General features: G+C 42.5%; 1 protein-coding gene across 1 annotated transcript in view; it reads right to left on the minus strand.

The window, feature by feature from the left end:
• The window catches only part of MYO19 (myosin XIX), a 521,756-nt gene that overhangs the window by 312,094 nt on the left and 190,454 nt on the right, over positions 1-19,208 (minus strand). The window contains exon 9 of the mRNA XM_072133499.1: positions 18,562-18,638. Within this exon, the coding sequence (XP_071989600.1) occupies positions 18,562-18,638 (77 nt within the window). The remainder of the gene's footprint in view (positions 1-18,561; positions 18,639-19,208) is intronic.

Genomic DNA, 19,208 nt, shown 5'->3' on the forward strand with positions numbered 1-19,208 from the left:
TCTTATGGGGCTCACTATCTAATCAACCCTCCAGTATGTTTTTAAAATGTGCGCGGAAAACGCACGCAAACATGGAGAGATCATACAAAATCTTTGCAGAAGTTGACTTGGATGAGAATTGACTAACCACTGAGCCACAATGCTGCCTTTCCAATTAGAACAGCTTTTCCATAGGTGTCAAGACTGTGTGCAGTGTCGGTATGCAGGGTTCCAGCCAGTGTCTCAGGAGACACCACTTAGCTACCAAACATAGGGCATGTAACAGTTTTGGAGGCTCCAGTATGTAGACTCCTCCTCCCTTTCTCTCTAAGTGTGAAACAGGTAGCAATCGTACCACTCTTCCCTGACCCTCTGATTTCCTCCCAGTACTTCTTAGATTGTGGGCATTCCCATAGCCCGTGAAGCAAGTCAGTTGCTGAAGTCAACACATAGGGCATGAAGTGATACGATCTGGTTATGCAATGGCAGCAAGTTAATTCTGTCCATTATACGGTTTTGAGCGTCTCTACACATATGTTTATAACTGCCACATAGTGCCACTCTTGTCTCCTATGTCAGCATTCACCAGCTATCACTCAAAAAGCCACTGCTAGAGGCACAGACAGCATGCACACCACTGTCAGGTGTGAGCCTAATGAGTGTTAATAATTGTTGACACAGACAAAGAAAAATATTTGTGTTGTGACTAGATGTGAAACGATACTCTATTTTGCCATAAAGGCCAGGCTAAGCAGATACATGACTGTAGCACACATCTGATGCTACTATACTCACTCGATACTATTACTACTGTCATCTTAGAGTAGCTTTATATTTGTGACCTACCACTCTAGAAATAGTGATATGAAAATTAAATATCACATTTTGTAGGGTTAACACTGGACTTATGGATTATGGTTCTTGATACTGACTACATTGTATCACACTCAACATCATCTGTATTTTTAATCTTACCTTTGATATGTCTTTTATCTTATAATACAACAAATAAAAGTTATGTTTTAGCATAGCCGAAATATGGGCATTTTCCGAACTGTTTTGTAACAGTTTTTGCCAATAAGCATCCACCAGCTGGCGTGACCAACCGGAGAAGGCCAGGGTATGTCTGCCAAAGATGTTCTTAATCCATCTGTAGAGAGTCGATATAGACCCTTTACAAAGGGGAACAGTCAGCAAGCCATCAAACTTATTTAGTCCTGTCTCCGCTGCGACATTCTGCAAACTATTCATAAAGAAGTGTTTGAGCAGGGCATACTTGAGTATCACTTTTTTCCTAGTCATTAATTTATGCTCCTGGTGATGAAGTAGGTCATGTACTCTCAAAATGCCTTTTCCCTCCATTCCACAAACAGTCTACACTGGGTGATTCCAGAGTGGGAGGTTTTTCAAAACCTCCATAACAAACAGTATCCTTTGAGGACTGCCTTCCAGGCCACAATAGTATTCCTGAAGGTGATAGAAGTGCAGATTAAGTGCAGTAACGGTACATACAGCAATGTGCTTGAGTCCCATGGCCTACAGAAAGCGGTCTCAAGTCTTAGATCCGGATTCTCACTGGTCCCTTTCAACCACTCTGCAACATCCCTAAAAAGGCAGGTCAGATAATAGCATTGAATGTCCAACAGGTTCAAACCCCCCTATCCCCGGCCATCATTCATTTCAGAAAGACTATGCTTGGCCTTCTGCCCCTCCAAATGAAATGTGAAATGGCTCTGTTCAGCAACTCCACTTCCCTGTGTTTAACCCCTTAACGCCGAAGCCACTTTTCACCTTCCTGACACGGCCAATTTTTTCAAATCTGCCTTGTGTCACTACAAATGGTTATAACTTTGAAACGCTTTAACATATACAAGTGATTTTAAAATGTTCTCGTGACACTTTGTACTTCATGTTAGTTGAAAAATTTATTTATGAGAAAATCAGATATTTTTTCGACACATAGTCATATCATAAAAACTTAAAAACTAACATTCACCGAATGTCTACTTTATGTGGACATGGTTTTTTTATGCATACTCTTATTTTTGTAGGATGTTATGGGTCTTTGAACGTTAGGTGCGATTTTTCACATTTGCCTAAAAATGCTAAATCCTGCTATTGAGGGAACTGCTCAGGTTTCAAGTCACTTTGAGAGGCCTAAATAAAAGTAAAACCCCATAAATTACCCCATTATAGAAACTACTACCCTCAACGTACATAAAACAAATTTTATGAAGTTTGTTAACCTTTTAATTGTTTTACAGGGGTTAAAACAAAATAAGATGCAATTTTGAAAGTGCATTTTTTTGGCTAAATTAATGTGTTTTTCAAAAAAAATGCACAAATTCTCAGTGGATAAAATACTAAAACGCTCCACAAAATTTGATACCCAATCCCTCCTGCGTATAACAATACCCCATATGTGGTGGTAACCTGCTGTATGGGGACACGCCAGGTCATCGAAGGGAAGCTGCGCCATTCCGAGCAGATTATGCATTGTCACTTTTTATTGGCTATACAATCTTTATTTTTTTGGCAAATTGGACATATAAGGGCTTATTTTTTTGCGACATGAGATGCACTTTACAAATACTTCATTTTAGTGGGCATTAGCTTATTGATGAGATTTTATTAACTCTTGAGTGTATGGGTGAAAAGAGAATTGTCAATTTTGGTTTCCTTTCTTTTTGTATTTTTTGGGGGCCGTATACTGTACACTACAAATACTATATTATCTTTATTCTACAGATCACTACGATTACGGTGATACCTCATTTATATAGTTTGTTTATTTTTACAATTTTACTGGAAAAAAACTAATATAGGGGAAATCTCATTTATTTTTGCATCGCCATCTTTTCGGAGACGTAACTTTAATATTTTTTGGTTTACAGAGCTAGTTTAGGGCATATTTTTTACTTGTTGAGTTCCCCTTTCAAGTGGTACCATTTTGGCGCAAATAACTTTTTTTGATCACTTTTTAGAACATTTTTGTGCAGAGATTTTCTTAACGATGTACATTTTTGGCGAGTTTTTCGTGTATTGTTTTTATGGCGTTCACCGAGCAGGCCCAATAATGTTTTTTTAAATTTTGTTTAATTAATTTTCTTTTTATTAAAAAATGTTTTTATTCAATGTTTTTAACTGTTTTTATTTACTTTTACAGGTTAGCTTGAACAAGCGATCCACTGATCGCTTGTTCAAGCTCTTCTTCACCTTACACAGTTTAATACAGATGTATTACACTGTGTAATGCTCAGAATGCAGGGAGCCGGCTCCCAGAAGCAGATCGCGCAATCCCGGGGCTGCGATCGGAGCAGTGGACCCCCCCAATCGCGGGTGTTAGAGGCGGGTGTCGGCTATAATATACAGCCGACACCCGCAGCTTCTGGCGACGGCTCCGTTGAGGAGCTGGCGCCAGACGTTTGACGTAATAGTACTGCAAATTTCGGGAACGCACCTCCCGGGATGCAGTACTATTACGTCAAATGTCGGTAAGGGGTTAAGCAAGAGAGGCAGTGTTTGAATTGGATAAAGTAATTTAGAAATGCTCCTCATTTTTACAAGTTGTAAACGTCCCAGTAAAGACAATGGGGGATCATGCTGTTAGTGATATATTCCTCTACTGTGGCAATGTTGATCATATGGGAACCAAACAGACCATGAGCGCTCGGGGTAAGTCTATTTTTTTTTGTCTGCCTTAAATGTCACTTCTGTTTCACTGGCTGGATGGATTGGGGTAAGGTCATCTCCTAGTGCAGTGATGGCGAACCTATGGCACTGGTGCCAGAGGTGGCACTCGGAGCCCTTTCTGTGGGCACTCAGGCCATCAGCCTAGGACAGAGTGCACCAAACAGGACCAAATCCATTCAATCTTCCTGCAGTAGTTGGCAACTTATGAGATGCTGTGCTCAGCACTATTTTACAGCAACACATCTTTGACTGTTTGGAACTGCTTGAAAAGTGAGAAGGTGTTAAAAGAAGTGCATTATCTTTGGAGGTCATCCTACTGGACCCACCATTCTTCCTGTACAGAGAAACCCTGGAGAGAAGCTACAATGACAATCTGAATTTGCCCTCCTTCTTTCAACTGTATTGGTGGCCTCAGGTGGCCTATACTATTAAATAAATGGAAGAACTGCTTAAAATGGCACATTAGGGTAAATAAGTGGCTTTTGGTTGTAGTTTGGGCACTCAGTCTCTAAAAGGTTCGCCATCACTGTCCTAGTGTGATATTATGTACTTTGCTTTAAATGTCCATATATAACAGTTTGCTCACTATAATGTGGCAAAGAAAGAAGAAGTTAACATCATCCTTCAGCGGCCGCAATCTTAGAACACTTATACTCCCTTCAAGTCCCAGAAAGTTAATTGCCTATGACTCTACTCTGTTGGCAGCAATAAAGTCGGGTTTAGGACAGCAACTGAGCACCCTTGAGGCATCTTGGCAGATGTCTGAAATAAATGCCAACTTAAGGTGATATTTCATCTAGATTTCAGACTTTTGCTAAGGATCTTGGAGTGTGGGACGTTGTTTGTTTGGGTATGGTCTAGTTAAAACTTATTTGATCCTGACAATTGCAGAAAAATTACTATAAAAAAATGTTGCAATGTCTTTGGTAACGGCTTCTGCATGGTTTGGATTGGAATTTTGTGTCCGTCTTATCTACGAGAGAGACCGTGACCTTCTAATTGCTTACAGAAGGTGGGAGGGTGCAACGGCTGCGTCCAGAGTTCTTTTCTGACAATCTAAAAAGGATTTGAAGGAATTTGCTTGTGATACAAGAATACAGTATGATGTGATGTCCCCCTGTGTACCTCATGAACAGACTAAGCAAGAACAAGCTTCCCAACTGTATTACAGAGCCTATGACTGACTTTTATTCCTTTATGACTAAAAAAACCAACACAAGTGTACCCGACTTCTGTTTGAGACATTGGAGTCTGGCCAGAACATTATATTTAAAGCACAGAACACTGAGCTAAAGATGGTTAAGAGAGTCCCGTGTGTCTAGATGAGATAAAGCGGAGACGCAAATAGTAATGGAAGAGTTCCACAGGAACAAATGGAAGATGTCCTGACAATGTAGTCTACTCAAAGGTGTTAGCAGACTAGAGACTTCTCTGCCAGACTTGCGGACAGGGGGATTGATAAGACTCTGACAAATTGACGAACAGAGGGAACAGAGACCAGGGTCGGTAGTTTCACAGACCACGCCAAAGTGAGACTGACAACATTTACGGAAGCTTCAACCGACCGACCCAAGTGGGCGTTGCAGGGAGACATTACTGATGGAAAAGGAGACAGCGCCAACAGGGCGGGACATGGGGGTGGTAACTAACGAGGACCACAGCACACACAAGAACTGAAGTTTGACTCCTCCCCTGCTAGCCCGATGATGATTTTAACCCTTTCCCAGTCAAGAAAAAGACCCAGAAAGAACAGCCGGATACATGTAGGATGGTCTATGACCTCCAAGCTGCAAATGAGTGTCCCACACTGGCAGTAGTCGCCGAGAGTGACATATGATTCACTCTTATTGATTTGGAAAATGTTTTCCCCTCTGTGCCCCTATATTAACTATTTGCCTTTACCAGTTCAGTAATCCAGTGTACCTGGTGCAGATTCCCACAAGGGGGGGTAAAACTCACCCAGCCAGTACTCCATATTCTACGGCCCTATAGGGAGTAGACTGGCAGATAAGCCCCTTTCTGGATGATGTTATTTTACAGGATGCAGATGACCTACTGTTTCTGTGCCTCCATTTCACAGATTTGCCAGAATGCATTTATTGACGTTATGTGTTTTCTGTTCCAGAAGGGTTGCAAAATTTCCAGAGACAAACTCCAGTACTGCCAGGAGAAGGTGGTCTTCCTAGGCCACTGCTTTTCAGCCACAGGCAGACACCTGACAGAGGAAAGAAAACTGGCAGTCCAGAATATGCCCCTGTCCAAAGGCCCTAAGCCTCTTCACATGTTTCTAGGACTGGCCAGCTCCTGCAGGCCTGAGATAAGGTCTGCTGCCTCCAGCCTGATGCTGCCCCTTGATTACTGCATTGCCTCTTCCCCATTTGCACTTAGTCAGGAGGCAATTGATGCATTCCACAGCCTTAAGCTGGCAAATACTGTCTGCCCCGGTCCTAGGCACACCCCACTGAGCCAGAAATGTATTTTATTTTGCACTGAGAATCCAGTCCACGCCACAGGTGTCCAGTCCAGGAACGTGGTGGCCTCCCAAGTGGCCCACTATTAGGCCCGGTTAGACTCAGTCGTGAGGGGAGCCCCTCAGCTGTTAGTAGCTGCAGCCAGCAATCTGCTCAGCAAGACCAGTGAGTTGATCCTAGATCACTCAGTTACAGTCCAAACCCCACATACCTTGCACAGTGTCCTCTCCGAAGTACATCCAAAGCATCTGAGCAAAGGCCACACAGCTCAGACTCCACTGTGCACTCCCGATGCCCCAGGATACACTGAAAAGGTGCACAGCTCTGAATCCTGCTGTTCTGTCACCAAGTCTTCCAGGATTCAGAGAGTGGGGGGGGGGGGGGGGGGAGGAGAAGGGTATTTAACCCAGATGTTGAGTTTTTTCTCATAGATGGCTCCAGGTCTTCAGGAGAAGTCAGACGGTTCTACACTGGATATACAGTGGTCAGTGGCGCACATGAGGTAGTACAAGCAGAACCACTCCCTCACAGGAGTTGAAGTGACTGCACTCAGGGAAGCGATACAGCTGGTAGAAGGTAAAAGAGCAAACATCTATACTCAAGGTATAGTTTAAGCATGGCACGTTGATTAAAGAGCTCATGAATGCTCTCCTACTTCCACAAGAGGTGGGGATAGTAAAAGCACACACAATTTGGTAACTCCACAAGGCAAGGGTAAGTATGTGGCTGACAGGGTGGCGAAGAAAGCTGCACAGATGGAACCCAGAGACTGTCCTCAAGTCTCAGTGGTGAGTTCTGAGCTAAATAGTTTGAACCACAGGTGTTCCAATCCCTGGGGGCCCGAGAGTCATCAGAAGTGAGGGGAGTGTGGAGGAAAGCTGGAGCCCAGATGCCGATAGGACCTGGATGCTGGGAGAGAGGGTGTGCCTGCCCGGAGCCCTGCACCTGACAGTAAGTCAAGTTGCCCACTGACATACACACACACATATCCAAAATGGCCATGCTAGCGCTCATAAACCATCAGTGGCTTGCCCCTGGCATTACTACCCGTGTCACTAGACTAGTGAAAGCCTGTATAGTCTGTGCCCGCCACAACCCGGGTAAGGTGGTAAAGACTCCACAGAAGGTGACACCCAAGTCGCTGTATCCCTTCCAGAGACTGCAGATGGATTTTATCGAGCTACCAAAAAGTGATACGTAGGAATACGTGCTTGTGTGCAATTGATCTCTTTCCAGGGTGGCAAGAAGCGTTTCCCATGACCAAGGCTACTGCCAGAGCTGCAGCCAAGAAGTTGGTGAGAGATTTTTTTCTGCAGGTTTGGACTTCCAGAGATCATAAAGTCTGGTAGCAGAGCCCACTCCACTGGACAGGTAAAGATCTAAAACCTTGTCCTTCCTGGGTGTAGAACAGGCCCTACACAGCCCTTACCCATCCCCAAGCTAGTGGTGGGATTGAAAGACTAAAAGGCACTCTTAAGTTAAAGATCTGGGAGGCCATGGAAGAAACAGGGAAACAGCCTTCCTGCTGCCCTCTATTCAGTTAGGACCACTTTCAACAGAAAGATGGGATTGCCCCCTTTGAGATACTCTTTGGCTGTGCACCCGGCTAGGCCTCTACTTTCCACAGACCCTATAGCTTAATGGCAGGAAAACCAGGTGGAACATGCCACACAGTTGAGCCAGGCCTTGGAAAAGTGTTTCTGATTCCTTTTTCAGATCACGACAGAGACCTCAGGATGCATAACCTGAAGCTTGGAGACTACGTGGTGGTAAAGAGACACCCCAGAGAGAGAGTCTGGAGCTTCGCTACGACAGTCGTTTCCAAGTCCTGCTGACCGATGCCATGTCTGTGAAGCTAGAGGGAAGCCAGCACTTTCTATTGGAAACTTACTTATTCTTCTTGCTAGCTGGTCTCTTCTGACTGACTGTATGCTCAGGGACACCCAAACCATGACTATCACTGTATCTATAGGGCTGACAGGATGCCCCAAGGGTAGGAGACTTTACCTACGGTTGGTGTAACAAGACAATGACCTTCTTTAACATTGACAACACAGGTAGCCCTGTATTAGAAGTGTATGATGTGTACTGGATTTGTGGGGATAGGAGAGTCAGGTCAAGCCTAGAGGCTGCAAAGGTGACTTTGCTGTGACAAAACTTGTGCATTCCTTCCTTGTGATCCCCAAGAATAAGGTTGATCAGACACAAAGTAAAGGTAGAGAATCCCAAAGTATTCTGAAGGTCTGTGAGATTAGCACCTAGATGACAACGTTTATACAGATACAGTGGAAGCACCAAAGGGGGGTTCCAGATGATTACAAGGCCCACAATCAGATATGGGCAGGTCTAGAGCCCATTATTCCCCAGATAGCTATGAGCAAAGATGTTGGTTGGGTTAACCGTTTTTATTGTAATCAACAGAGATTTGTGAATTATATCCGAGATGCTTTCCAGATCTGCATGGCTTTGGACATGACCCTTGCTGAGAAGGGAGGAGTCTATAAGATGTTGGGAGCGGCTTGTTGCATGTACATCCCAGATGACATCGCCCCCCTATGGATCCATTACCCATGCACTTGAAGAGATTGAAGGACTGTCCAAGGAACCTCAAGAGAAACTTTGGAGTGGACACTGTCATTCACTTTGTGGTTGGGGGATTGGAAGGGTTTCCTTTAAGTGGGGATGATATTGGGGATTGTGATTTTGCTCTTGTCACTTATTGCACGTTGTGGTCCCCCTCATCAAGTCCACCATGTCCCAGATGGCCGTCCAGGCGGTAAGAACCACGACAGGAGAAGTGCCCGGAGCGGAGGATGATGCTGCCTGTTGGAGAACCACCCTGTTTACAAACCTATGAACTATGGGAACTCAGTGATGTGATTTGGGTATGCAGACCTTTAACCCTTTTAGTGACTGACCTCTGGGGGATCTGGTGAAGCCATAAAAAAGTCCAGCAGGTGAGGGTTTAGCCCACCTGAAGGTACCTGGAGTTTGAGGAGGTTGCTTTGAAATGTTGTAGGTCTGCAGTCTCAAACAAGGGGGGAACTGTTAGTGATATATTCCTCTACTGCGACCATCTTGACCATATGGGAACCAAACAGACGCCATTTTAGGTCTGGCCTGGGGGGGGATATGTTGACCACTCAGAAGCTATAGGGTTAAATGTCTTATTTCAGCTTATTCAGCTATTTAACAAACACCTCTTAGAGATAGCTATGTCAATCTTAGGCGGTTTATCCCAGAATTCTGTTTCTTTCTCATCAAAAGGGTATTTCCTTTTTATGGCATGTAGAATAAAACCCTTGTTTTCTGGTGTTTTCCACTCAGCTTTAATAAACAAAGAAAGATTTTTATGTAATGGGAATACTTGCTTCTGTTTCAAATCCAGGGAATGGAACAGAACGGGTTGCCATATGCTCCTCGATTTCCATCGTAGATCTAACTAGTTTTACTTGGTGGTCCGCATCCTCCACAGGGAAAAGCATCTTCCTGTTCTGAGTCTGACATCAGAAACATATACTTTAAATGGAGCAGGAGAGGTTAAACTAGTAGATGACCTTCTAGAATTTCATAGAACTAAGGACCTCCTCCGGTATGAAAATACGCTTTGACTCAAACATCACGAACCATGTGTTGAATGCATGCATCACAGGTAGGTTTCTCATAAAATCACGGCAACCCATCCCCACAAATTTTACAGACTGTGTTTTTAGATTCCCTAGTGGCCTTTCCACTACTTCTCCATCTCCGAGTACAAAATGAGAAGTCAAGTTAAAAACCCTCTATAAAGGCCGGGAAAGGCCGAACTCACTGCCACTATGAATCACCCTATACGTCATACTGGTTGTTCACCACACCCTGGCTTCTATTGGATTCCTCTTATCCACCTATTCCCGATTAATTGTGGCAAAAGTATCAAAAAGGCAGTGGAGTGGCAGGCCCAAATATGGCAGGAGTGCAGTCCAATACACAGTACAAGTATCAGATTGGCAAATATATCAAGATGAGCATACACAGGGTGATAATCAACACAGGTATACATAAAACGATACATACAGCCTGAAGCTGCAGGAGTGGAAATATAATCCTGAGGTAGGTTGGGAGTGTGGACAGCACACTGACTTGTGTGCTAGGAACCATTTTAAATGCAAATTTCCTGCCCTGAATCCCCAGTCACATGGTACACCCGCCGGCTCCGTACTGCACCCGGCATAAAAATCTGAAGGCAGACCGCGGCATCACTTAGAAGAGGTCCTCCCCAGCTCCCAGGTCAGCACACCACCTCCGTCACAACTCCCAAGCGGGTAAGCTCTGGGTGCAGAGGGTACAAGACACGGCCAGGGAACAAGAGAACTCCCGATCCAACCCCGAGCTCCGATTAGCCCATCGGAGGTAAAAACTTAAAGGACTTTTAAAGGCTGGGTTTCCTGTCCCTGCGGGAGGACCCCTTTTTCCGCTAGTGACGTTGTGGTGAGTGGGTAAGCACTATTGCACTATTTGTAAAATTTGCCATCATCCAACAAACTTCACAACTTTTTCTTCTTATTTATGGAGACTAAAGAGGATATTGCTGCTGTGTGGAAGAAACATTTCTCAGAGTAAAAGATGACTAAATTAGTATTTGATCAATAAAAAGATCACTGTGGGCATGATAATTTTTTTGGGTCTATTTGGGTCCCATGATGGGACTGTAGCCACTCCTCCAAAAGCACAGCCTCCCTACTCTCCCTCTAAATAGATTTACTAGGCTCTTCTGGGCTGTTGTCCCCTTCTGTTTTCTATCCTTTTTTAAATCAGTTATTTCTTTATTAATTTCAAAATGTGTACATTAACATACAAAAAAAAATCCCACCTGCCCCTCCCTTCCCACTCCAGTCAAGGCTACAAGCATACTGTAGTATAATTAACATCCACATTGCACATAAAGTCGCCACACGATGCAAAACACGATCTGGGTTTTAACAAAGCAAAAACCAACATACTAAATTAGTACAACATTCTACCTAAGGACCATATTAGCTTGCAAAAACCTCTCTCTCAGCAGCTCTACTGAGACCACACCTGGGTATCCAGCCAAGGGCACCAGAGGTTTTCAAATATACCACTCGCCTTTCTCTTCTTATAAATAGCCCTTTCATTAACTAGCAACACCTCCACCTTCTGAAGGAACTGTCTGATTATAGGGGGGTAGGTTGGATCCACCTAGCTGCAATTGCTTTCCGTGCCATATATATCAAACTTCTCACTGTAATTTTACCTACATAGTCCAGTGCAATTTCATCAGTATATCCTACCACACGTGTAATTCTGTTCCTAGGAACTGTCACTGAATACGCCCTATCAATCAAGTCCAGTACAGCGGCCCAAAATTTCTTTATAGTGGGACATGCCCATAGCATATGTGGCATAACTGATGTGCCTTATATACATTTTAGACAGGTTTTCGGCATTCAGGCATATCCTGATATCATACAGGAACTTTGGAGTCCTATACGACCTATGGACTATACATAATTGCAAAAGCCTGTATTCTTCCCCTAAAGAAGCCAGCGGTACCGACTCCAGGATGTTATGCCATTGGTTGTCTGTCATATGACCTATGTCTCTTTCCCACTTAGCGAAGATCCACGAGGTACTCAAAGTACTGTCCCGCTCTTGGAGGCGCTGCTTCTTGCAATGAGTGAATATGTACACTCTGGTGGATGTAAAGCTATTTTATTTAGAAACACTACGCGTTTCGGCTCCGAGCCGGAGCCTTCATCAGGTGAGATATTTACATACAAGTCTAAAATACATTAAGCACTTAAATACACAGAGGGCCCGACGTCACTGAGGGCGGTAATCGGAAGTGATGTCAAGAACATTGATAAAGATTGATTGTGTGGGGAAAAAAAAATAAAAAAAATTTTTTTTTTCTTCTTCTTCTTCCTTCTTTAATAAAAAAAGTGTACAATTTATATATTAAAACGAGGGTAAAAAAAATAAAAACAAGAGTGTAACTACAACATAAATAACAATGGTTTAAAAGCGGCGTAGTGGGATGTGGAGTGTATGTGGCGCGCGGGGAAAGTGGCGCACGGTGGAATAAGATAGCAGCGCTGTATGTGAGGCACACGAAGGATACATTTCAACTGGGCGTCAGAGATCAAAAGCATGTTGAGAGTTGCTGGGCAACCAGATGGTGTGTATGTATCAGAGGGTTGCTAGGGGACAAAGTGCGGTCACAAGCGGCAGAGTAACGGCCATAGTGCAACCCAAGTAGCGGTGGACAGGGAAACATCACTATAGTGGACGGAAGTATCAGGATGGATAGTAATGGATGGTAAGTGTTGAAAGGTAAGATTGTAAAAAATAGGTTTGAGAATTGTCTTGATTAATAATGTGTAGTTGTAGTGGGATAGGGGGGAGAGGTGTTATACGTGTCCGATGATTTCATTTAACCCATCGGGTTGAAGGCTTTTAATTTTGTAAATCCAGAAGGATTCTCTTTTACTTAGTCTTTCGTGTCTGTTGTTCAAATCTTCTGCAATCTGTTCTATCCCTATGAGTTTTATCTGGTGGAAGTTTTTATTGTGTGATAGGTTAGATGTTTTTATAGGCTTTGTTGTAGAAAGCCTGTCTTTGTTTTGAAGCGATGACCATTCATACGCATCCGCAGTGATTGGATAGTGCGACCTACATACTGGAGGCCACACTTGCAGGTAATCAGGTACACTACATACGAGGAGTCGCAGGTAATGTGTTATTTGCAGGGAAATATTTCTCCGGTACTTGAGGATTTGAATGTTTGATTCCCATTATCAATTATGTTACAACATAGGCACTTGGGTTTGTTGCATTTAAAAGAACCTGGAGTTTTTTTGTGAGGTTTGGACTGATCTGGAAACAATACACTGGGAAAGAGATTATATATTTGACTCTATTGATGTCACCTCCCTATATTCCAATATATCCCATTCCCTTGGCTTACGAGCCACCGAATATTTTCTAAATCAGGAACTAGAAATACCTCCGGAACAAACTAAATTCATACTACAAGGACTGGAATTCATTTTAACCCACAATTACTTCTCGTTCCAAGAGAAGATTTACCACCAGCTATTGGGAACGGCCATGGGGACTCAAGTGGCACCCAGTTACGCCAATCTGTTCATGGGCCACTTCGAGTCCTCCATGGTATATGAATCCCAATTTTGGGACACAAATGTCATCTACTATCGTCGTTATATCGACGATATTTTTATGATCATCAAAGGGACAATTCAGGACGCAGAAATATTCATTAAAGAACTAAACCTCAACAATTGGGTTATTCACTTCACGGCGAGTATCAGTAAAGATCTAATGGTCTTTCTAGACTTAGAAATAGGCCATAGCTCCAACACCATTGTCCCAAAAAATATTTAAAAAAAGTTGACAGTAATGGATACCTTGATTTTAGAAGTGCCCATTATGGCAAATGGCTTAAGAATATACCATTCAGCCAATTTGTCAGAATCTGAAAAAACTGCACCTCAAACAAGGATTATCAAGAGCAATCAAAAATTATATCTAGGAAATTTACTGAAAAATTTTTTCCTAAAACACTAATCCAGACAGCTTATCAACTCAATAAAGAAAAAAGGAAACCAGGTCCCCCCAAAAAAACGACAGACGCAAGCAATTTTACATACAATTTCGTCACTACCTTTGACAAAGGTCATCATGCCATAAAAAAAATCCTGCAAGAAAACTGGCACATTTTATTACAAGACCCGATCCTCAAAAAAGAACTTCCACCACAACCCAGGATCACATTTAGGAAAGCTAGGTCGATCAAAAATATACCAGCTCCGAGCAAACCAAAAAGCATCACCAAGAATACCAATCAGTCCAAACCTCACAAAAAAACTCCAGGTTCTTTTAAATGCAACAAACCCAAGTGCCTATGTTGTAACATAATTGATAATGGGAATCAAACATTCAAATCCTCAAGTACCGGAGAAATATTTCCCTGCAAACAACACATTACCTGCGACTCCTCGTATGTAGTGAACCTGATTACCTGCAAGTGTGGCCTCCAGTATGTAGGTCGCACTATCCAATCACTGCGGATGCGTATGAATGGTCATCGCTTCAAAACAAAGACAGGCTTTCTACAACAAAGCCTATCAAAACATCTCACCCTATCACACAATAAAAACTTCCACCAGATAAAACTCATAGGGATAGAACAGATTGCAGAAGATTTGAACAACAGACACGAAAGACTAAATAAAAGAGAATCCTTCTGGATTTACAAAATCAAAAACCTTCAACCCGATGGATTAAATGAAATCATCGAACACGTATAACACCTCTCCCCCCTATCCCACTACAACTACACATTATTAGTCAAGACAATTCTCAAACCTATTTTTTACAATCTTACCTTTCAACACTTACCATCCTGATACTTCCGTCCACTATAGTGATGCTTCCCTGTCCACCGCTACTTGGGTTGCATTATGGCCGTTACTCTGCCGCTTGTGACCGCACTTTGTCCCCTAGCAACCCTCTGATACATACACACCATCTGGTTGCCCAGCAACTCTCAACATGCTTTTGATCTCTGACGCCCAGTTGAAATGTATCCTTCGTGTGCCTCACATACAGCGCGGCTATCTTATTCCACCGTGCGCCACTTTCCCTGCGCGCCACATACACTCCACATCCCACTACGCCGCTTTTAAACCATTGTTATTTATGTTGTAGTTACACTCTTGTTTTTATTTTTTTTACCCTCGTTTTAATATATAAATTGTACACTTTTTATTAAAGAAGGAAGGAGAAGAAAAAAAAAATGTTTTGTTTTTTTTCACACAATCAATCTTTATCAATGTTCTTGACATCACTTCCGATTACCGCCCTCAGTGACGTCGGGCCCTCTGTGTATTTAAGTGCCTAATGTATTTTAGACTTGTATGTAAATACCTCACCTGATGAAGGCTCCGGCCCGGAGCCGAAACGCGTAGTGTTTCTAAATAAAATAGCTTTTCATCCACCAGAGTGTACATATTCACTCATTGCAAGAAGCAGCGCCTCCAAGAGCGGGACAGTACTTTGAGTACCTCGTGGATCTTCGCATCGATTGCCAAGTCCGTCATTTTGCTAGATGTCCGGACCAGGAACCCCTCCGGCAGCAGCTTCTCTCTTCTGCACTTACCCATTATCTGCTTGATTTCCTTCTGGAAAAGGTGAGAACCATTCTTCCTTATACAGCTCTTCTCCCAAAAAAAATATGCTTGAATCTCTCGCGCTTTTTGTCTCCCTCTCTCACTGTGGCAAGAATTGGTGCACATCCGGGGATCTCCACTCCTATGCACCCATCTCTAGCACTTTGCTTATCTTTCCCACTTAGGGCAAGCATTGCTATGGAATCCGTCCTGAAGAGTGACCCTCCTTGGATATATATCGCAGTTGAAGATTGCCTGGGAGAGTCAGGGGTCCGTTCTCATTTGGGTTTCAAAGGCATGCTTCAGTTGGAGGTAGCGAAAGAAGTCATAACTGTGAGATCGGGATAGTTTTCGTTAGGGCATTAAATTACCGGGCGGATAATAGACCGGAGACTCGGCGGGAGCTCTGCTCTGTGTGTCTTACAGAAAACAAACCTTCTGTTTTCTTTCTTCATTTCCTCTTCCTCCTTCTGTAGAACTGCTACTTGCTTCATTTTGGATTTATTACACGTTTATACAGTACAGACCAAAACTTCGGACACACCTTCTCATTCAAAGAGTTTTCTGTATTTTCATGACTATAATAATTGTAGATTCACACTGAAGGCATCAACGATATGAATTAACACATGTGGAAATATATACTTAACAAAAAAAAATGTGAAACAACTAAAAATATGTCTTGTATTCTAAGTTCTTCAAAGTAGCCGCCTTATGCTTTGATTACTGCTTTGCACACTCATGGCATTCTCTTGATGAGCATCAAGAGTTAGTCACCTGAAATAATCTTCCAAAAGTCTTGAAGGAGTTCCCAGAGATGCTTAGGACTTGTTGTCCCTTTTGCCTTCACTCAGCCCACCCCAAACCATCTTTATTGGGTTCAGGTCTGGTGACTGTGGAGGCCAGGTCATTTAGCGTAACACCCCAGCACTCTCCTTCTTGGTCAAATAGTCCTTACACAGTCTGGAGGTGTGGTTAGTTGATGGTCCAACTAACGCAAACCGGATGGAATAGCATGCCGCTGCAAGATGCTGTGGTCACCATGCAGGTTCAGTATACCTTCAATTTTGAATAAATCCCCAACAATGTCACCATCAAAGCACCATCACACATCCTCCTCCAAGCTTCACAGTGGGAACCAGGCATGTAGAGTCCATTTGTTCAACTTTTCTGCGTTGCACAAAAAAAGGGTGGTTGGAACCAAAGATATAAAATTTGGACTGATTAGACCAAAGCACAGATTTCCACTGGTCTAATGTCCATTCCTTGTGATCTTTAGCCCAAACAAGTCTCTCCTGCTTGTTGCCTGTCCTAAGCAGTGGTTTCATAGCAGCTATTTTACCATGAAGGCCATTTTAGCGTGAAGGCCTATTTTACCATGAAAGATGTGTCTGCTGCGAGAACTCTGTTCTAGAACTCTGTGTGGCATTGACCTGGTCTCTAATCTGAGCTACTGTTAACCTGTGATTTCTGTGTCTGGAGACTCGGATGAACTTATCCTCCACAGCAGAGGTGACTCTTGGTCGTCCTTTCCTGGGGTGGTCCTCATGTGAGCCAATTTCTTTGTAGCGCTTGATGGTTTTTGCAACTGCACTTGTGGAAACTTTCAAAGTTTTTCCAATTTTTCATACTGACTGACCTTCATTTGTTAAAGTAATAATGGCCACTCATTTTTCTGTAGCCGCTTTTCCCTAGCCATAATACAAATTCTAACTGTCTTTTCAGTATGATATATCAGCTGTGTATCCACCTGACTTCTGCACAACACAACTGATGGTCTCAACCCCATAACTTTTGGTCTGTACTGTACATCAGTGAATCATCCCAACCTTGGCCAACCCTTGGTCAAGACAGCTTTAGCATGGAAAACCTATGTGGCAATTATGCTTTATACTAAAAAACACACTGCATCGAGTCACAGGAGCAATGGGGAAGAAAGTAATCTATTGATGGCAGGAGCAGGACCAGGATGCTGAGAAGTAGATGCATTACAGAGACCCAATTTACAGGAAAGTGACCAACCCCTTTAAAAAATTACAATTAAGTAGAAAGTTAACTTTTAAAAGCTCTTTAAAAACTCTACAACAGAATATTTCTCTAAAAATTGAGATGGGTTTTAAGTGGGTTTTGAGCAAAATGTGAACATAACAATACAAATCAAAAATCACAATTAACCAAATTACATTTTTTATGTGAATAAATGAGTATATTGATAAAACATTTTGAAAATCATTTTGGGTAAGTTAAAGCCTTCTTAAGCTATAACTGCATATAATGACAGATTCTAAAGGTACAAATTAGCTGTGTCCTTAGATGAGAATCGTTCAGCAGAAATTGACCTAGTTTATTAAGGTAAAATGAGGTGTAAATTGGTTGTATAAGGTCATGGAGGAGAGCTCCATACTTAAAGGGGTATTCTCGTCTGGGCATTCACATTCTGTTCCATTAATCTGCCATATATAAACATTTCTTCAATTAGATGTCATTAAAAAAAATGTTCCTGTGTGAAGATAATTTCTCATAAATTGTCCCTTAGAAACAAGATTGTGTCCCCGGATACGGCCACCACTGCTGGAAGGATTGCACAAAGAAACAAAAAATCTTTGTATATGAAATGTCCGGGAGTTGCTGCATATCCTACAGCCGTCCTGTGGTAAGGAGCACTGAAGCCAGGTGGTTGGGCAGGACTCCATAGCGCATGTCTGGCCACTGCTGCCAATGGCCACTGTGATGTGGTCATATTCCGAGGAAGCCATCTCGTTTCTAAGGGACAACATGACTACATTTATGAGAAATTATCTTCACACACGAACATTTTTTTAAATAACATCCAATTGAAGAAATGTTTATATATGGCAGATTAATGAAACTGAATGTGAATGTCCAGATGAGAATACCCGTTTAAGTCAAGCTACCCCTGCCTCAGAATCCTCCGCTCTGTTTAATTGACGTCTCAGCCTTTAGGGACATATCTATAAGGCTTTCTAGAAGTCTGGTGGATAATGTTAATCTGGCGCCGTTCTGTAGTAAGAAAAAATTTACTTCAGTCCTAAATTCTCCACCTCTGCCTCCATGTAGGGTCATCATCTTTAAGGTGTTAAGATGCTTGACAACAGACTGGTAGTGGTTTATTCAGTCAATTTCAGCAAACAGGTTGCTTGAAGTGGTCCAAGTACTCAAACAGATATATCGCTAATTGAATTAAGCAAGTTACAGTAACTAACCTTAAATATGTTATTTTGTGTTGAAGGTTCGATTCCCAAATGCATCATCGCAGTTTTTGTGGATTCAAAGCAATCCTCTAAATAAATTAGAGAAATACATGTTAGCCACAGGTGGTAATGCCACAAAAACAGCTAAAAAAGGAAGTTAATAAACACTATTTCCAGAGACTTATAACATACATTTCTAGAATGTAATCAATACAAATGCATAGTAAAGGGGGAAAAAATGGATGAAACACCCAATGGATATTGCTGCACCTTCGGCAGCTTTCTCAGAGGATGCTGTGATATCCAGTTCCCGGTATTAAATCCAGATGCTGGGCTCTCCGGCATGTAATTCATAGCAGAGTGACAAGTCACACATAGAAATAGCAGTGCAAAAGGTTTATTGCAGACTACATAAAAATAGCTGTGCATAAATGTTTGCTCACGCTTACGCATAATACAATATGAATCAATCATAATGCGATGATATCATCATTAGATCAAATTTGCTTGTGTGCAGCCACTTCATATAAAGGGAACCTGTCACCACACTAAACCCCCAAACAGGATGATCTTCTTTAATATTTACATCCCCTGGAGGTTTTTGAAACCTACTAATATGCTAAAACTTTTTTCTTTTGTAGGATGCAATCAAGCAACCC

This window comes from Engystomops pustulosus, chromosome 2 (assembly GCF_040894005.1).
Source record: "Engystomops pustulosus chromosome 2, aEngPut4.maternal, whole genome shotgun sequence".
NCBI lineage: Eukaryota > Metazoa > Chordata > Amphibia > Anura > Leptodactylidae > Engystomops > Engystomops pustulosus.